Raw genomic sequence first — 22,215 nt, 5'->3', positions numbered from 1 at the left:
TCATTTAGAATAGGAGAGATAAGGTCTTCCCAAACAAACAAAAACTGAAGGAATTCGTCACCACTAAACGAGCCCTACAAGAGATCCTAAGCGGGATCCTGTGAGACAAAGTACCAGAGATATCGCTACAAGCATAAAACATACAGACATCACAATGACTCTAAACCCGTATCTTTCTGTAATAACATTGAATATAAATGGATTAAATGCTCCAACCAAAAGGCATAGAGTATCAGAATGGATAAAAAAAAACAAGACCGAACTATTTGCTGTCTACAAGAGACTCATTTTAGACCTGAGGACACCTTTAGATTGAGAGTGAGGGGATGGAGAACTATTTATCATGCTACTGGAAGCCAAAAGAAAGCTGGAGTAGCCATACTTATATCAGACAAACTAGACTTTAAATTAAAGGCTGTAACAAGAGATGAAGAAGGGCATTTTATAATAATTACAGAGTCTATCCATCAGGAAGAGCTAACAATTATAAATGTCTATGTACCGAATACGGGAGCCCCCAAATATATAAAACAATTACTCACAAACATAAGCAACCTTATTGATAAGAATGTGGTAATTGCAGGGGACTTTAACACCCCACTTACAGAAATGGATAGATCATCTAGACACACGGTCAATAAAGAAACAAGGGCCCTGAATGAGACATTGGATCAGATGGACTTGACAGATCTATTTAGAACTCTGCATCCCAAAGCAACAGAATATACTTTCTTCTCGAGTGCACATGAAACATTCTCCAAGAGAGATCATATACTGGGTCACAAAACAGCCCTTCATAAGTATACAAGAATTGAAATCATACCATGCATACTTTCAGACAACAATGCTATGAAGCTTGAAATCAACCACAGGAAAAAGTCTGGCAAACCTCCAAAAGCATGGAGGTTAAAGAACACCCTACTACCGAATGAATGGGTCAACCAGGCAATTAGAGAAGAAATTAAAAAATATGTGGAAACAAATGAAAATGAAAATGCAACAATCCAAATGCTTTGGGATGCAGCAAAGGCAGTCCTGAGAAGAAAATACCTTGCAATCCAGGCCTATCTCAAGAAACAAGAAAAATCCCAAATACAAAATCTAACAGCACACCTAAAGGAAATAGAAGCAGAACAGCAAAGGCAGCCTAAACCCAGCAGAAGAAGAGAAATCATAAAGATTAGAGCAGAAATATACAATATAGAATCTAAAAAAACTGTAGAGCAGATCAACGAAACCAAGAGTTGGTTTTTTGAAAAAATAAACAAAATTGACAAACCTCTAGTCAGGCATCTCAAAAAGAAAAGGGAGATGACCCAACTAGATAAAATCATGAATGAAAATGGAATTATTACAACCAATCCCTCAGAGACACAAACAATCATCAGGGAATACTATGAAAAATTATATGCCAACAAATTGGACAACCTGGAAGAAATGGACAAATTCCTAAACACCCACACTCTTCCAAAACTCAATCAGGAGGACAGAGAAAGCTTGAACAGACCCATAACCAGCCTAGAAATTGAATCGGTTATCAAAATTCTCCCAACAAATAAGAGTCCAGGACCAGATGGCTTCCCAGGGGAGTTCTATCAGATGTTTAAAGCAGAGATAATACCTATCCTTCTCAAGCTATTCCAAGAAATAGAAAGGGAAGGAAAACTTCCAGACTCATTCTATGAAGCCAGTATTACTTTGATTCCTAAAACAGACAGAGACCCATTAAAAAAAGAGACCTACAGACCAATATCCCTGACGAATATGGATGCAAAAATTCTCAATAAGATACTAGCAAATCGAATTCAACAGCATATAAAAATAATTATTCACCATGATCAAGTGGGATTCATTCCTGGGATGCAGGGCTGGTTCAACATTCGCAAATCCATCAACGTCATACATCACATTAATAAAAGAAAAGAACCATATGATCCTGTCAATCGATGCAGAAAAGGCCTTTGACAAAATTCAGCACCCTTTCTTAATAAAAACCCTTGAGAAAGTCGGGATAGAAGGAACATACTTAAACATCATAAAAGCCATTTATGAAAAGCCCACAGCTAACATCATCCTCAACGGGGAAAAACTGAGAGCTTTTCCCCTGAGATCAGGAACACGACAGGGATGCCCACTCTCACCGCTGTTGTTTAACATAGTGTTGGAAGTTCTAGCATCAGCAATCAGACAACAAAAGGAAATCAAAGGCATCAAAATTGGCAAAGATGAAGTCAAGCTTTCACTTTTTGCAGATGACATGATACTATACATGGAAAATCTGATAGACTCCACCAAAAGTCTGGTAGAACTGATACATGAATTCAGCAAAGTTGCAATATACAAAATCAATGTACAGAAATCAGTTGCATTCTTACACACTAATAATGAAGCAACAGAAAGAAAAATAAAGAAACGGATCCCATTCACAATTGCACCAAGAAGCATAAAATACCTAGGAATAAATCTAACCAAAGATGTAAAAGACTGTATGCTGAAAACTATAGAAAGCTTATGAAGGTAATTGAAGATATATAAAGAAATGGAAAAACATTCCATGCTCATGTTTTGAAAGAATAAATATTGTCAAAATATCAATACTACCCAAAGCTATCTACACATTCAATGCAATCCCAAGCAAAATTGCACCAGCATTCTTCTCAAAACTAGAACAAGCAATCCTAAAATTCATATGGAACCACAAAAGGCCCCGAATAGCCAAAGGAATTTTGAAGAAGAAGACCAAAGCAGGAGGCATCACAATCCCAGATTTTAGCCTCTACTACAAAGCTGTCATCATCAAGACAGCATGGTATTGGCACAGAAAAATACACATAGACCAATGGAATAGAATAGAAACCCCAGAACTAGACCCATAAACGTATGGCCAACTCATCTTTGACAAAGCAGGAAAGAAGATCCAAAGGAAAAAAGACAGTCTCTTTAACAAATGGTGCTGGGAGAACTGGACAGCAACATGCAGAAGGTTGAAACTAGACCACTTTCTCACACCATTCACAAAAGCAAACTCAAAATGGATAAAGGACCTAAATGTGAGACAGGAAACCATCAAAACCTTAGAGGAGAAAGCAGGAAAAGACCTCTCTGACCTCAGCCGTAGCAATCTCTTACTCGACACATCCCCAAAGGCAAGGGAATTAAAAGCAAAAGTGAATTACTCGGACCTTATGAAGATAACAAACTTCTGCACAGCAAAGGAAACAACCAACAAAACTAAAAGGCAACCAACTGAATGGGAAAAGATATTTGCAAAGGACATATCGGACAAATGGCTAGTATCCAAAATCTATACAGAGCTCACCAAACTCCACACCCGAAAAACAAATAATCCAGTGAAGAAATGGGCAGAAAACATGAATAGACACTTCTCTCAAGAAGACATCCAGATGGCCAACAGGCACATGAAAAGATGCTCAACGTCGCTCCTCATCAGGGAAATACAAATCAAAACCACTCTCAGATATCACCTCACGCCAGTCAGAGTGGCCAAAATGAACAAATCAGGAGACTATAGATGATGGCAAGGATGTGGAGAAACGGGAACCCTCTTGCACTGTTGGTGGGAATGCAAACTGGTGCAGCCACTCTGGAAAACAGTGTGGAGGTTCCTCAGAAAATTAAAGATAGACCTACCCTATGACCCAGCAGTAGCACTGCTAGGAATTTACCCAAGTGATACAGGAGTACTGATGCATAGGGGCACTTGTACCCCAATGTTTATAGCAGCACTCTCAACAATAGCCCAATTATGGAAAGAGCCTAAATGTCCATCAACTGATGAATGGATAAAGAAATTGTGGTTTATATACACAATGGAGTACTACCTGGCAATGAGAAAGAACGAAATATGGCCCTTTGTAGCAACATGGATGGAACTGGAGAGTGTGATGCTAAGTGAAATAAGCCATACAGAGAAAGACAGATACCATATGGTTTCACTCTTATGTGGATCCTGAGAAACTTAACAGAAACCCATGGGGGAGGGGAAGGAATAAAAAAAAGAGGTTAGAGTGGGAGAGAGCCAAAGCATAAGAGACTGTTAAAAACTGAGAACAAACTGAGGGTTGATGGGGGGTGGGAGGGAGGGGAGGGTGGGTGATGGGTATTGAGGAGGGCACCTTTTGGGATGAGCACTGGGTGTTGTATGGAAACCAATTTGACAATAAATTTCATATATTGAAAAAAAAAAGAAAGAAAATTTTTGCATCCAGATTCATCAAAGATATTGACCTATAATTCTTTTTAGTGCAGTCTTTGGTTTTGGAATCAAGGTAATGCTGGTTTCATAGAATAACTTTGGAAGCTTTCCTTCCATTTCTATTTTCTGGAATACTTTGAGGAGAATAGGTATTTATTATTCTTTAAATGTCTGGTAGAATTCCTGTGGGAAGCCATCTGGCCCAGGACTCCTATTTGTTGGGATATTTTTGATAAGTGATTCAATTTCTTTGCTGGTTATGGGCCTGTAAAAATTTTCTATCTCTTCCTCTTTGAGGTTTGATAGTGTGTGGGTGTCTAGGAATTTGCCTGTTTCTTCCAGATTGTCCAGTTTGTTGGCATATAATTTTTCATAGTATTCTCTTATAATTGTATTTGTGTTCTTGCTTGTGATCTCTCCTCTTTCGCTGATTTTTATCTATGTGGGTCCTCACTTATCTTTTGAGAAGTCTGGCTAGGAGGTTATAAATTTTGTTTATTCTTTCAAAAAACCAGCTTAGTTTCATTGATAAATTCTACTGTTTTTATGGATATTTTATTGTTTATTTCTAATCTTTATTATTTCCCTTCTGCTGGCTTTGGGCTTTATTTGCTGCTCCTTTTCTAGCTCCATTACATGTAAAGTAGGGTTGTGTATTTGGGACCTTTCTTGCCTCTTCAGGTAGGCCTGTTTGGCAATCTATTTTCCTCTTAGGATGGCCTTTGTTGCAACCCAAAGGATTTGGACTGTCATATTTTCATTTTCATTTGCTTCCATATATTTTTAAATTTCTTGTCTAATTTCTTGGTTTACCCATTCATTCTTCAGTAGGATATTCTTTAACATCCATATATTTGAAGGTTTTCCAAATTTTTCCTTGTTGTTGATTTCAAGTTTCATAGCACTGAGATCAGAAAATATGCATGGTATGATCTTAATCTTTTTGTACCTGTTGAGGGCTGATTTGTGACCTGATATGTGGTCTATTCTGGAGAATGTTCCATGTGCACTCACCATATATGAAAAGCCTGCAGCTAATATCATCCTCAACAGGGAAAAAAATGAGAGCTTTACCCTTAAGATTGGAAACATGACAGGGATGTCCACTCTCACGACTGTTGTCCAACATAGTACTGGAAGTCCTAGCCACAGCAATCGGACAACAAAATGAAATAAAACACATCCAAAACGGCAAGAAAGCCAAAGTAATGTTGAAAAAGAAACCCAAAGAAGGAGGCATCATAATCACAGACTTTAGCCTCTACTACAAAGCTGTAATCATCAAGACAGTATGGTATTGTCACAAAAACAGACACATAGACCAATGGAATAGAACAGAGAACCCAGAAATGGACCTACAGATATATTGCCAAGTAATCTTCAACAAAACAGGAAAGAGTACCTAATGGGAAAAAGAAAGTCTCTTTAGCAAATGATGCTGGGAGAACTGGACAGCAACATGCAGAAGAATGAAAGTGGACCACTTTTCTACACCATAAACAAAAATAAATTCAAAATGGATGAAAGACCTAAATGTGAGACAGGAAACCATCAAATCCTAGAGGAGAAAGCACGCAACAACCTCTTTGACCTCAGCCACAGCAATTTCTTGTTTAACACATCTCCAAAGGCAAGGGAATTAAAAGCAAAAAATGAACTATTGGAACCTCATCAAGATAAAAAGCTTCTGCACAGCAAAGGAAACAATCAACCAAAAAGAGAGCCCAGACAAGCAACAGAAAGAAGACATTTGCAAATGACATATCAGATAAAGGGTTAGCATCCAAAATCTATAAAGAACTTACCAAACTCAACACCCCAAAACCAAATAATCCAGTGAAAAAATGGGCAGAAGACATGAATAGACACTCTTCCAAAGAAGATATCCAGATGGCTAACAGAAACATGAAAAGGTGCTCAACATTGCTCATTATCAGGGAACTATAAATCAAAACCACACTGAAATACCACCTCACACTGGTCAGAACGGCTGAAATTAACAACTCAGGAAACAACAGATTTTGGCGAGGATGTGGACAAAGAGGAACCAGAACCTTCTTGCACTGTTGGTAGGAATGCAAACTGGTGCAGCCACCCTGGAAAACAGTATGGACGTTCCTCAAAAAGTTAAAAATAGAATTACCCTATGACCCAGCAATAGCACTACTAGGAATTTATCCAAAGTATACAGTAGTGCTTATTTGTAGGGGTACATGTACCCCAATGCTTATAGCAGTGCTATCACAATAAATTATGGACAGAGCCCAAATGTCCATCAACCCATCAACTGATGAATGGATAAAGAAGATGTACACACACACACACACACACACACACACACACACACAGTGGAATACTACTTGGTGATGAAAAAGAATGAAATCTTGCCATTTGCAACAACGTGGATGGAACTGGAGCATATTATGCTAAGTGAAATAAGTTAAAAAATACAAATAACTTATTTTCACTCATACGTGGAATTTGAAGAAGCTTAACAGAATATACCATAGGGGAAGGGAAGGAAAAGACAACACAAAGGATCTTCTGCTGGCTATGTGAAGACATGCAGGGAGCACGTGCAGATCCAAGGAGTGTCAGGAAATTGCAGCAGATTTTGTATCTAACTGTCCTCTGGGGGATCATGGGGATCTGTGTCTCATAATGCTATCACAATTTGATAGCCTTGAGACCAGAACATCGCTGACATTTCAGTAATTACTCCATTCACCCTTCCAGACTTACAATACACTCTCTAGAAATAACTCCACAGGGATAATCCTTATAAAGCATTTATAAGCTCACACTTAATAAACACTCAACTAAAGGTAGCACTGTTTTCATTTGGCAACCCACATAAAGTTATATATCCTATTGAGTTGGAAAATAAAGCTGGTTGAAACTGGGAAAAACTAGCTCCCTACACAAATCACTACCACTACTCTATGCTAGTAATGGTTTCCATTTACAACATACTTTTAAAGTAGAAGCTTCCTAGTTATTATGTTTGTGTAAAACAGTGCTTCACAAACTTTTAGATCCCTTTGAAAATCAGTGGTCTATACTATATATATCTTAGTTCATATAATGCCTTCAACTTATCCTTATAAACTTAGTGAACACGTTTTCATACTCCTCTTTCTACATTTCTTCTTTTCCCTAAAGCTGTGGTTCCTCAAGTATAGTCCATAGACAAGCAGGATCAGTATCTGCTTCACCAGGGAACTTGTCAGAAATGCAGACTCCTGGGTCCCACCCCAGACCTACAGAACCTGGAAATCTGGGTACCGGGTGTGGGGCAGCAGTGTGTTTCAACAATTTCTCTTCCAAGTTATTCTAGTGCCTGCTCCAGTTTGAAAACTATTGCCCTATCCTAATAACACCACTAACATAGCTTATAAAAACCATCATTTCATTGTATCAATAATCCCATAATATTCATATCTCTAGTTTTGATTTCATCTCTCCATTTCTGTGTATATGCTTTCACTATTCACTTGTGTTTATTTCAGTTTCTAGGTGGTTCCATCTTGGACAAATATCTATCACAAAACATATTTTTGTCTTCAGTGACAAAGAAGACTAGTTGGTCATTACAATAGGAAGGATCAAGCTAAATCATAACTTAATTTTTCTAACCTTTCATTCTTTTATGCATCCTCTAAGTCCAAATTATAACTAGAATCTGAGCAAGGGTTGAACAAGAGCAAATAATAACTACATTTTTTTCACACTTACCTAATTTAATGTCTATATCTGTATCTATCTGTCCACTTTCTAACTACCTTCAAATATAACCCCATATATTGAGGATAATGAGAACATATCAACTCATGGCTCATATTAGTCACAGAACAGACCCCCACTTCATTTACGCTTCTTCATTTTCCTAGATATTAAGAAAATAAAGAATCTAGAATATCTACTAAAAAACTCCCCTTCTGAAGAGGATTAATACAACCGTTGATAAAACCGTTGATATAACCGTTGATAAAATTAGTTCCATGACCTTTTAAAGCTTGATAATTTTAATCTACATAATGTAGGCTACCTAAAAACCATGTTCTTCACTGCTTAGTGAAAACTACTTCTCCCAACTGAGGATGATAAGATTGGGAAGGGTGAGGTTCTGTTGGTCTAGAAGTTTTCTTCATGATATAGAGAGAAGAGAAATGAGATGAATACACTGTGTTATAGATTTACCAAATGTTTTTGTGTTCTTTTATTGTATCTACAGAAGCAGATAAAGAGCTTTGAGTAATTCTAGTTAGTGTTATCAAGCTCCTTTTCTCCTAGTTAACAATGCTTCATCTTTTCATTAGGTGATGAAATAAAACACAACTTCTTGAAAAATATTTTAATATTACTTGATCAGCATAATGTAATTATGGGATAATTAGATGTAATGGGATACATCCCATTAGATGTAATGGGATACATCCCATTAGATGTAATGGGATACATCCCATTAGATGTAATGGGATACATCCCATTAGATGTAATGGGATACATAAAGTTAACCATTCCTGGACCACAGAGAAAGAACACTTATATCTCATAAATCTTATCTCTTTTCCCTCAACTTTTTATTCATTCCTTCTCCAGATGCAACCTAGAAGAAGCTTTCAACACACCTCAGGCCTATATTACTGCCACAGCTTCTCCAGCTGCCACCAGTCAGCCCATATAGTCTAGGTTAATTTTCTTTCAAAATTCCTTTCACATAATTCCCTCCTCAAAAACCTACAATGGTATCCTATTTCCTATCACATAATATCTAAACTCTTCTAACTTTAAGACTATAATCTGCCTCCATCCTTCCTATCCAACTTTATTCTATAATATTTCCCAAACAGCAGATCCCCTCCCCATAGGATAACTATGAAATTCATTTGCTCTTTCTTAGGGAAAAAGTTGAAAAGACAAGGAAAAGAAAACAGACACTGAAATCCCTAACAGCAAAAGTTTATTTACAGCTGAAGTTAAGGAATAATTTTAATGCATGCTGAGAAATTAGTAATATTCCAAACTTATAGGTTACTATCCAATGAGGAATACAAGATGATGTTGGAAAAGGCTATGGCATACACAACTATTAGAACCAGGTTATCAGAACACACACTATTAGAATCTTGTTATCAGAACACTTACATATCACATACTTTTATGTCACATCAAGTCCATGAACAGCTCATTTTCTAACTTCTCACTGGCTATTTTAGTAAATAGCATTCAAGGTTAAACGTTAAGACTGATGTGGGACACAAGTGGTAAGCATCACATTTCAGAGCCTACATATATGAATACAACGTTAAGATTAATTAAGAAACAGTATTTCAAAATTTTTTGAAACGAAATGTGGCAATGTTTAGCGCATGAGGAGACACTGTTTTGGTCCATCCACTCTCTCCAGCTTTTCAAAGTGTTTCCTGGCATTGCGGATGTTGATCAGAGTAGCTGCAGAAGCTGAGGGTAGGGAGGGTAGGGGTGGAGGAGATACCCAACATAATAAATACAAGCAGCCAACGGAATGTCTGACTAGTAAAAACAAATAAATAAACAAAAGAGAGCCAAATCTCTCAAAATAGGTCACAGAGAACATACAGGAATAGGAGGTCCCAAGTTAACTATGATTTAATTTTTCTGAATAAGCAGAAGATTTGTTTATATTTAAACATATTTCCAAAATAAAATTTCCAAATCTTTTTTTGGTTCATTTTTAGAATAAAACCCATTATGTTATGTTGTATTTTAATATTAACCTAAGTAGGAAAAGCCAGTGGATCAGAGAAAATTTATTTAAACTTCTGGGAACATCCTGGAAACACTGCTGGAACCTTTATTTCAGTAGTTATGATGAACATGGCTATTATGGCATGGAAGTACCAAATACATCCTTTTATGCCCAGGGTACAAATGTGGGAATATAGTATTTAGGAATATACAGTGACATATAAAATGGTTCAGCATTTAGTAATCCAGAGCTTAGACTGATTAGTCTTTTGAAAATTTATACTATATGAAGCATAAATCATACATATGGGTTCTCTTTTCTTTAAAATCCCTAGATTTAGTACCTTGATTTCTGAAATTTCATGAAGAAAAAAAAAAAACAAATCTAAATTATTTTTAAGCTTCAAAATATAAGTTTAGTAAACAAAAAACTAGTTATTACTAGTACTAAAATAGCTTTTTTATTGTGGTAAATAATACATATAACAAGAAATTTACCATTCTAACCATTTAAAAATATACAGGTCAGTGGCATTAAGTATATTCCCACTGCTGTGCAACCATCCCCACTACAAGATGTTTGTTCATTATCTAATAAAGTACTACCTCTAGGGCAATTAGTTTAAAGAATGAAGCTTTAAATCTATGTCAGCTAAGTTTGAACTTACGAATGGATGGATCAGACATCACGACCATCACGTAAGTGTTGGATGTAAAGATGTCAATGAAAGCAGCAAAGTTAGAGTTCCTGACTTCCATGCTCTGGAAAGAAGCAGCTAGCTTGCTATAAGTGAAATGAGAAAAAGTAGTAAAGAACATAAAATAATAGCAATATAAAAAATTCTTACTTTGTATGTTGAACATTCAATAGCATTATACCTTGATTCACCACTTCATTAAGACAGTTAATCACTAACTTCACTTTGTTTTCCAAGGAAACTCTAATGCTAAATTTACTATGTTTTGGAAAGTGACTTAGAAAGTGGATTAGGACTTGACATTGCCTGTGAAATGGGCTTAGACCTAGATCCATGTTAAAATAACAGATTACAAAAGATTTCCCTAATATTTAAGAAGTTTAGGTTGAAATTTTCCTATCATTGTGATTAATAACTATTTTTGAATGTTCATTATATTGAAATTAGAGAAATGATCCCATTTCTTTAAAAACAAACAAGGTAATTATATTTGCATGCCATTTGCTATTTCTTCTTAAAAATGTTAGCATAAACATGCCAGTAAGTCTCACAGTGTGCTAAGACATAAAAAGAGTAAAGTTATACTTGTTCTATTGTCTGGGCATCAAAGTTTTACCAGGATAAGGATTTTGATTATTACATATTTACTAAATTATAATGTTCAGCCATTCCTTCTTCCTATATTCACAATGCTAAGATTCAAACCGTATTTAATCAAAAGTGAGACAACATGATTAGACATTTCCAGACTGTATTCTGTACCATTCCTGAATCAGTATCTCACTATTTTAATTACTATAGTATTATAGCAAAATTTTTATTTGGTAGGGTAAATTCTCCTTTCTTCTTTTTCAAAACTCCCTTGGGTATTTTCTGTTTATTTCTTCCTACAGAGTATCGAATATCTCAAAAGATTTTTCTGCTTAGATATTTTTCACATGCTTCTTCTGTATCAGTTGAGTTTGCATTAAAGGACAATGACTTTCACCTGAACCAACTGTAAGCTCCCTTAGAGTTTAGCTTTCTTTTCAATTAAAAGAACTACTCTGAACACAGAAGTGCAGTCTACTGTGGTTATCTGAACCTCTCAAAAGTGACAACTTTTTCCAGACATAAATAGATCACAAAAGATCTCTTACCTGCAGCTCAGCTTAAATTGCTTAATAATGTTGCTGATTTTCTCAAATCTGTGGGCATCACGCTGCTCTTTACACTGATAGTGAGAAATCACCTATGAAAAAAAGTAATACTCTTAAATATGCAAAGTAGTCATATCACCTTCTGCTACTTAATCCTCAAGTTAGACCTCTGTCAGTTTCTTGGTCACCCTGATTTCAGGATAGACTTGGCACCCAGCCTTACTGTCTCTTCTTCTCTCCCATATCCTGCCAATGTACTGCATAATTTCAACATCCCTATGGATAACCTATACAGTAGTGTTCATTTATAATTTTATTGGACATTAAAATATTACCTATTTTGGTTTCACTGCTGTTATTTCTCATTTATGTTAATTAAATGGTCATCTTATTTCAGTATTTCACAGGATGTTTTTGACTTAAAAAGTACAAATTAGGGGCACTTGGGTGGTCAATCGGTTAAGCATCTGACTTTGGCTCAGGTCATGATCTTGTGGTTCCTGAGTTCGAGCCCCATGTTGGGCTCTGTGCTGACAGCTCAGAGTCTGGAGCTTGCTTGGGATTCTGTGACTCCCTCTCTCTCATCCCCTCCCCCACTCATACTCTGTCTCTCAAAAAATAAATAAATGTTAAAAGTTTTTTAAAAAGTACAAATTTAAGAAAATTAAATATTTTAAGTGGTTCTTCAGATGTACCAAATGTACTGATTTTTTAAAAGATTTTTAATGTTTATTTATTTATTTTTTTAAGGTATATTCATTTTTCACACAGAGAGAGAGAGAGAGACAGAGCATAAGTAGAGGAAGGGCAGAGAGAGAGGGAGACACAGAATCTGAAGCAGGCTCTAGGTTCTGAGCTGTCAGCACAGAGCCAGACGTGGGGCTCGAACCCACAAACTGTGAGATCATGACCAGAGCCAAAGTCAGACACCTAACTGACTGAACCACTCAGGCGCCCTCCTAGTGTACTGATTTTAATGAAGGCTATACCTAAGTAGCTTTTGGCATCACATTTAAAAATCTTAAGTATGCCTTGAGGAGAACCCCTGTATGTCCCTGCCCCTTTCCTATCAGTGCCCCCTACATGTTGTTAGCTGAGTGTCCCATGGGGCCTGAGGCATTTACTCTGAAACAATTAGAATGTTCAAAGCAGGCTGGAGTCACATAGATACAGAAGCCAGGAATAATGGAATAAGACTGCAGTTCTATTCTGTTGGTTTCTGGAACTGAGGGCATAATTAAGAGGAATAGCCAGGGACATTCATATTGCAGCACTACAGGTGAAATTCTTGGACTGGTGCAAGATGGACAAGAGTAAAATTATTTGCCAAGAATGTTTTCATTACTCAAGAATCAATGTCGAATGTATTGGGTGGGATCCAGGGGAAGATGGCAGCATAGGAGGATACTGGGCTCACCTCGTCCTGCTGATCACATAGATTCCACCCACACCTGCCTAAATAACCCAGAAAACCAACAGAAGACTAGCAGAATGGACTCTCTGGAGCCAAGCGTAGCCAAGAGGACTCATGGGAGAGGGCAGAAAGGGTGGAGAGGCGGTGCGTGCTACACGGACTGGCGGGAGGGACCCGGGATGGTGGAAAGGTAGCCCAACCGGCAAGGCAGAGCCCCTGAAGTCTGGCATACAAAAGTGGAGGGGCCGGACTCGGTGAGTTCTGACAGCCATCGGGACTTAACATCTGGAATGTTAAAAGTCAAAAGCTCTGCTTGGAGAGCAGGAGGGCGAGAGGACACCAGGAGGGAGAGTTGTTAATCCCGGGAAGACAGAGCTCAGCTTGGCAGGGGAACAAAGGTGCTGGCAAGAACCATCTCCCTCTCCCATCCCCCAGCTGTAAACCCAAAAGGAACCATTTTCCATCACCAAACTTGCTTGCACTGCGCCAACACCCACAGCTGTGCTTCTGTGGATCCATCCCTACGACAGGTCTGCCTCCCTCCCAGTGCTGCAGGGCCCCTCCCACAGGGGGCCACAGACAGCAAAGCAAGCTTAGCCTGCCCCTCCCACCCCTGTGCACCTTGCAGATACACCCCAGCTAATACATCAGATCCCATCAAAGCAGCACCACAAGCCTGGCAGTGTGTAAGTAGCCTGGACAGGAGCCACACCACTCCACAGTGAGTCCTTCCCCTAGGAAAGGAGAAGATAAAGGTACACACCAGTCTGACTGCGGCCCCAGTGGTGGGCTGGGGACAGACATCAAATCTGACTGTGGCCCCACCCACCAACACAAGTTACTCCAGACAGCACAGGGGAAGTGCCCTGCAGTTCAGCGCCACCCCAGGAAGTACCCAAAATGACTAAACGGAAGAACTCTCCTCAAAAGAAACTCCAGGAAGTAGAAACAGCTAATGAATTGATCAAAAATGACTTAAGCAATATAATGGAACAATAATTTAGAATAATACTGATAAAATTAATTGCTGGGCTTGAAAAAAGCATAGAGGACACCAAAGAATCTGTTGCTACAGAGATAAAGGGACTAAGAAATAGACATGAGGAGCTAAAAAATGCTATAAATGAGGTGCAAATATAATGGAGGGGACCACAGCTCGTAATGAAGAGGCAGAGGAGAGATTGGTGAATTGGAAGATAAAATTATGCATACATTCTTCTCCAGTGCACATGGAACGTTCTCCAGAATAGACCATATACTGGGACACAAATCAGCCCTAAGTAAGTACAAAAGGATCGAGATCATACCGTGCATATTTTCAGACCACAATGCTATGAAACTCGAAATCAACCACAAGAAAAATTTGGAAAGGTAACAACTATTGGAGGCTGAAGAACATCCTACTAAAGAATGAATGGGCTAACCAAGCAGTTAAAGAAGAAATTAAAAAGTATATGGAAGTCAATTAAAATGATAGCACCACAACCCAAAACCTCTGGGACGCAGCAAAGGCGGTCATAAGAGGAAAGAATATACCAATCCAGGCCTTGCTAAAGAAGGAAGAAAGATCTCATATACACAACCTAACCTTATGCCTTAAGGAGCTGGAACAAGAACAGCAAATAAAACCTAAAAACAGCAGAAGACAGGAAATAATAAAGATTAGAGCAAAAATTAATGCTATCGAAACCAAAAAAAGAGTAGAACAGATCAATGAAACCAGAAGCTGGTTCTTTGAAAAAATTAACAAAATTAATAAACCAATAGCCAGTTTGATCAAGAAGAAAAAGGAAAGGACCCAAATAAATAAAATCAAGAATGACAGAGTAGAAATCACAACCAACACAACAGGAATAAAAACAATAATAAGAGAATATTATGAGCAATTATATGCCAACAAAATTGGAAATCTGGGAGAAATGGACAAATTCCTAGAAACATACACTACCAAAGCTGAAACAGGAAGAAATAGAACATTTGAACAGACCCATAACCAGTAAGGAAATCGAATTAGTAATAAAAAATCTGACAAAAACTAGAGTCCAGGGCCAGATGGCTTTCCAGGGAAATTCTACCAAACATTTAAGGAAGAGTTAACACCTATTCTCTTGAAACTGTTCCAAAAAATAGAATGGAAGGAAAACTTCCAAACTCTTTCTATGAAGCCAGCATTACCTTGATTCCAAAACCAGACACAGACCCCACTAAAACGGAGAATTATAGACCAATTTCCCTGATGAACATGGATGCAAAAATCCTCAACAAGATATTAGCCAACCGGCTCCAACAATACATTAAAAAAATTATTCACCACGACCAAGTGGGATTTATACCTGGGATGCAGGGCTGGTTCAATATCCTCAAAACAATAAATGTGACTCATCACATCAATAAAAGAAAGGACAAGAAGCATATGATCCTCTCAATAGATGCAGAGACAGCATTTGACAAAATACAGCATCCTTTCTTGATAAAAACCCTCAACAAAGTAGGGATAGAAGGAGGATACCTCGAGATCATAAAAGACATATACAAGCAATCCAATGCTAATACATTCTCAATGGGGAAAAACTGAGAGCTTTCCCCCTAAGGTCAGGAACAAGACAGGGATATCCACTCTCGCCACTGTTATTCAACATAGTATTGGAAGTCTTAGCCTCTGCAATCACACAACACAAAGAAATAAAAGGCATCCAAATTGACCAGGAGGAAGTCAAACTTTCACTCTTCACAGGTGACATGATACTCTATATGGAAAACCCAAAAGATTCCACCAAAAAACAGCTAGAACTGATTCATAAATTCAGCAAAGTTGTGGGATATAAAATCAATGCACAGAAATCGGTTGCATTCCTATACACCAAAAATGAAGTGACAGAAAGAGAAATCAAGGAATTAATCCCATTTACAGTTGTACCAAAAACCATAAATTACCTAGGAATAAATCTAACCAAAGAGGTGAAAAATCTATACACTGAAAACTATAGAAAGCAGATGAAAGAAACTGAAGAAGACACAAAGAAATGGAAAAAGATTCCATGCTCCTGGATAGGAAGAACAAATATTGTTAAAGTCTCGATACTACCCAAAGCAATCTACATATTCAATGCGATCCCTATCAAAGTAACACCAGTATTCTTCACAGAGCTAGAAAAAATAATCCCAAAATTTGTATGGAACCAGAAAAGACTCCAAATAGTCAAAGCAATCTTGAAAAAGAAAACCAAAGCAGGACACATCACAATGCCAGACTTCAAGCTATACCACAAAGCTGTAATCATCAAGACAGTATGGTAATGGCAGAAGAACAGACACTCAGATCAATGGAACAGAATAGAGAACCCAGAAATGGACTCACAAACGTATGGGCAACTAATCTTTGACAAAGCAGGAAAGAATATCCAATGGAATAAAGACAGTCTTTTCAGCAAGTAGTGCTGGAAAAACTGGACAGCGACATGCAGAAGAATGAACCTGGACCACTTTATTACACCATACACAAAAACAAACTCAAAGTGGATGAAAGACCTCAATGCAAGACAGGAAGCCATCAAAATCCTCGAGAAGAAAGCAGGCAAAACCCTCTTTGATCTTGCCTGCAGCAATTTATTACTCAAGACGTCTCTGGAGGCAAGAAAAACCAAAGCAAAAATGAACTACTGGGACCTAATCAAAATAACAAGCTTCTGCACGGCAAAGGACACAATCAGCAAAACTAAAAGGCAACCGACAAAATGGGAGAACATATTGGCAAATGACATATCAGATAAAGGGTTAGTATCCAAAATCTACAAAGAACTTATCAAACTCAACAACCAAAAACAAATAATCCAATTGAAGAAATGGGTGAAAGACATGAATAGACACTTCTCCAAAGAAGTGTGTATGGCCACTGGCCAGCTGACACATGAAACAATGCTCCACATCTCTCATCATCAGGGAAATACAAATCAAAACCACAATGAGATACCACCTTACAACTGTCAGAATGGCTAACATTAACAACTCAGGCAACAACAGATGTTGGCAAGGACGCGGAGAAAGAGGATCTCTTTTGCATTGTTGCTGGGAATGCAAGTTGGTGCACACACTAAGTATGGAGGTTTCTCAAAAAACTAAAAATAGAACTACCCTACGACCCAGCAATTGCACTACTAGGCATTTATCCAAGGGATACAGGTGTGCTGTTTCGAAGCAACACATGCACCCCCATGTTTATAGCAGCACTATCAACAATAGCCAAAGTATGGAAAGAGCCCCAAAATCCATCGATGGATGAATGGATAAAGAAGATGTGGTATATATATACAGTGGAGTATTACTCGGCAATCAAAAAGAATGAAATCTTGCCATGTGCAACTACATGGATGGAACTGGAGGGTATTATGCTAAGTGAAATTAGTCAGAGAAAGACAAAAATCATATGACTTCACTCATATGAGGACTTAAAGAGACAAAACAGATGAACATAAGGAAAGGGAAACAAAAATAATATAAAAACAGGGAGGGGGACAGAACAGAAGAGACTCATAAATATGGAAAACAAACTGAGGGTAGCTGGAGGGATTGTGGGAGGGGGCATGGGCTAAATGGGTAAGGGGCATTAAGGAATCTACTGAAATCATTGCTTCAGTATATACTAACTAATTTGGATGTAAATTTTAAAAAATACAAAATAAAATTAAATAAAAAAGAAGATAAAATTATGGAAAAAAAGAAGCTGAGATAAATAGAGATAAAAAAAATCCAGGAGTATGAGGGGAGAATTAGAGAACTAAGTGATTCATTCAAAGGGAACAATATCCGTATCATAGGAATTCCAGAAGAAGAAGAGAGAGAGAAAGGGGCTGAAGATGTACTTGAACAAATCATAGTTGAGAACTTCCCTGATCTGGGGAAGGAAAAAGGCATTGAAATCCAAGAGGCACAGAGAACTCCCTTCAGACATACTTGAATCAATCTTCTGCAGGACATATCAGAGTGAAACTGGCAAAATGCAAGGAAAGAAAAAATTCTGAAAGCAGCTAGGGATAAACATGCTCTAACTTATAAAGGGAGACCCATAAGACTACTGGCAGACCTACTGAAACTTGGCAGGCCAGAAAGGAATGGCAGGAAATCTTCAATGTGATGAACAGAAAAAAATATACAGCTGAGAATCCATTATCCAGCAAGTCTGTCATTCAGAATAGAAGGAGAGATAAAGGTCTTCCCAACAAACAATAACAGAAGGAATTCATCACCACTAAACAAGCCCTACAAAAGACCCTAAGGGGGACTCTGTGAGTGAAATGTTGCAAGGACCACAAAGTACCAGGGACATCACTACAAGCATGAAACCTACAGACATCACAATGACTCTAAACCCATATCTTTCTATAATAATGTAAATGGACTAAATGCTCCAACCAAAAGACATAGGGTATCAGAATGCATAAAAAAACAAGACCCATCTATTTGCTGTCTACAAGAGACTCTTTATTTTATTTTATTTTATTTTATTTTATTTTATTTTATTTTTCAAAGAAAGGCAGACTGCCACGTGCAGCACCTCAATTGGATGTGTCTGGAGTTTTGGAAACTTGACTACCCTACGTTCTCCTACAAATGGACCTTGAGAGCTTGTTTGGAGGCTCTAGCACGGGAACGCAGCTACTCGTATACCCTTGACCAAAGAACAGTCCTCCTCTATTGGGGAAGGTCGTCCTCTTCGACCAAGAGCCCAGCTTCGGGAGGGGCGCACATGGAGCGGTGAGGGAGGAAGGGGACACCCGCCTAGCCAGACAGATCAGCCGAATCAACCCTGGCGATCAATGGGGTGACAGATATCGCACCAGATTGCCCTCACATCCTACAAGAGACTCATTTTAAAACTGAGGACACCTTCAGATTGAAAGTGAGGGGATGGAGAACTATCTATCATGCCACTGGAAGTCAAAAGAAAGCTAGAGTAGCCATAATTATATCAGACAAACTAGACTTTAAATTAAAGGTTGTAACAAGAGATGAAAAAGGGCATTATATAATAATTACAGGGACTATCCATCAGGAAGAGCTTACAATTATAAATGTCTATGCGCCAAACACAGGAGCCCCCAAATATATAAAAGAATTAATCACAAACATAAGCAACCTTATTGATAAGAATGTGGCAATTGCAGGGGACTTTAATACTCCACTTAAAACAATGGATAGATCAACTAAACACAGGATCAACAAAGAAACAAGGGCCCTGAATGATACATTGGATCAGATGGACTTGACAGATATATTTAGAACCCTGCATCCCAAAGCAACAGAATATGCTTTCTTCTCGAGTACACATGGAACATTCTCCAAGATAGATCATGTAGTAGGTCACAAAACAGCCCTTCATAAGTATAAAAGAACTGAGATCATACCATGCACACTTTCAGACAACAATGCTATGAAACTTGAAATCAACCACAGGAAAAAGTCTGGAAAACCTCAAAAAGCATGGAAGTTAAAGAACACCCTACTAAAGAAGGAATGGGTCAACCAGGCAATTAAAAAAGAAATTAAAAAATATATGGAAAAAAATGAAGATGAAAATACAACAATCCAAACGCTTTGGGATGCAGCGAAGGCAGTCCTGAAAGGAAAATACATTGCAATCCAGGCCTATCTCAAGAAACAAGAAAAATCCCAAAAACAAAATCTAACAGCACACCTAAAGGAAACAGAAGCAGAACAGCAAAGACACCCCAAACCCAGAGAAGAGAAATAATAAAGATCAGAGCAGAAATAAACAATACAGAATCGAAAAAAAACTGTAGAGGAGATCAATGAAAACAAGTTTGGTTTTTTGAAAAAATAAACAAAACTGATAAACCTCTAGTCAAGCTTCTTAAAAAGAAAAGGGAGATGACCCAAATAGATAAAATTATGAATGAAAATGGAATGATTACAACCAATTCCTCAGAAATACAAGCAATTATCAGGGAATACTGTTAAAAATTTTATGCCAACAAACCGGACAGCCTGGAAGAAACTGACAAATTCCTAAGCACCCACACACTTCCAAATCTCAAACAGGAAGAAAGAGAAAATGTGAATAGAACCATAAGTAGCAAAGAAATTGAATCAGTTATCAAAAATCTCCCAACAAGTAAGAGTCCAGGACCAGATGGCTTCCCTGGGGAATTCTACCAGACATTTAAGCAGAGCTAATACCTGGCCTTCTCAAGCTGTTCCAAAAAAATAGAAAGGGAAGGAAAACTTCCAGACTCCTTCTATGAAGCCAGCATTACTTTGATTCCTAAATCAGACAGAGACCCAGCAAAAAAAAGAGAACTACAGGCCAATATCCCTGATGAATATGGATGCAAAAATTCTCAATAAGATACTAGAAAATTGAATTCAAGAGCATATAAAAAGAATTATTCACCATGATCAAGTGGGATTCATTCCTGGGCTGCAGGGCTGGTTCAACCTTCACAAATCAATCAAGGTGACACACCACATTAATAAAAGAAAAGATAAGAAGCAGATGATCCTGTCATTCGATGCAGATATAGCATTTGACCAAATTCAACATCCTTTCTTAATAAAATCCCTCGAGAAAGTCGGGATAGAAAGAACATACTTAAACATCATCAAAGCCATTTTTGACAAGCCCACAGCTAATATCATCCTCAATGGGGAAAAACTGAGAGCTTTTCCCCTGAGATCATGAACACGACAGGGTTGTCCACTCTCACCGCTGTTGTTTCACATAGTGTTAGAAGTGCTAACATCAGCAATCCGGCAACAAAAGGAAATCAAAGCCATCAAAATTGGCAAAGATGAAGTCAAGCTTTCACTTTTTGCAGATGACATGATATTATACATGGAAAACCTGACAGACTCCACCAAAAGTCTGGTAGAATGGATACATGAATTCAGCAAAGTCGCACGATACAAAATTAATGTACAGAAATCAGTTGCATTCTTATACACTAACAATGAGGCAACAGAAAGACAAATAAAGAAACTGATCCCATTCACAACTGTACCAAGAAACATAAAATACCTAGGAATAAACCTAACCAAAGATGTAAAAGATCTGCATGTTGAAAACTATAGAAAGCTTATGAAGGAAATTGAAGAAGATATAAAGAAATGGAAAAATATTCCGCGCTCATGGATTGGAAGAATATTGTTTTAAAATGTCAATACTACCCAAAGCTATCTACACAGTCAATGCAATCCCAATCAAAATTGCACCAGCATTCTTCTCGAAGTTAGAACAAGCAATTCTAAAATTTGTATGGAACAACAAAAGACCCCGAATAGCCAAAGCAGTTTTGAAGAAGGCCAAAGCAGGAGGCATCACAATCCCAGACTTTAGCCTCTACTACAAAGCTGTAATCATCAAGACAGCATGGCATTGGCACAAAAAGAGACACATAGACCAATGGAATAGAATAGAAACCCCAGAACTAGACCCACAAAAGTATGGCCAACTCATCTTTGACAAAGCAGGAAAGAATATCCAATGGAAAAAAGACAGTGTCTTTAACAAATGGTGTTGGGAGAGCTGGACAGCAACATGCAGAAGGATGAAAGTAGACCACTTTCTTACACCATTCACAAAAGTAACCTCAAAATGGATAAAGGACCTGAATGTCAGACAGGAAACCATCAAAACCCTAGAGGAGAAAGCAGGATAAAACCTCTCTGACCTTAGCTACAGCAATTTCTTACTTGACACATCCCCAAAGGCAAGGGAATTAAAAGCAAAAATGAAATATTGGGACTTCATCAAGATAAAAAGCTTTTGCACTGCAAAGGAAACAATCAACAAAACTAAAAGGCAACCAACGGAATGGGAAAAAATATTTGCAAATGACATATCGGACAAAGGGCTAGTATCCAAAATCTATAAAAAAAGTCAACAAATTCCACACCCAAAAAACAAATAATCCAGTGAAGAAATGGGCAGAAAATATGAATAGACACTTTTCCAAAGAAGACATCCAGATGGCCAACAGGCGCATGAAAAGATGCTCAATGTCC

The 22,215-nt window shown here is 37.8% G+C and overlaps 1 protein-coding gene across 6 annotated transcripts in view; it reads right to left on the bottom strand.

Moving 5' to 3' along the window:
• Positions 1-9,162: 9,162 nt before the first annotated feature.
• Positions 9,163-22,215, bottom strand: part of RRAGB (Ras related GTP binding B) — a 50,868-nt gene continuing 37,815 nt past the window's right edge. For all 6 annotated transcript variants that reach the window (XM_045470904.1, XM_045470906.1, XM_045470901.1 and 3 more), the window contains 3 exons: positions 11,784-11,875; positions 10,615-10,730; positions 9,163-9,679 (listed from right to left, as the gene is read on the bottom strand). In XM_045470904.1, coding sequence (XP_045326860.1) covers positions 9,582-9,679; positions 10,615-10,730; positions 11,784-11,875 — 306 coding nt within the window. In that variant the 3' untranslated portion in view covers positions 9,163-9,581. The remainder of the gene's footprint in view (positions 9,680-10,614; positions 10,731-11,783; positions 11,876-22,215) is intronic.

Source organism: Leopardus geoffroyi, chromosome X (genome assembly GCF_018350155.1).
Source record: "Leopardus geoffroyi isolate Oge1 chromosome X, O.geoffroyi_Oge1_pat1.0, whole genome shotgun sequence".
Lineage (NCBI taxonomy): Eukaryota > Metazoa > Chordata > Mammalia > Carnivora > Felidae > Leopardus > Leopardus geoffroyi.
The sequence above is the reverse complement of the archived record's forward strand: the minus strand, read 5'-3'. Positions and strand labels throughout refer to the sequence as shown.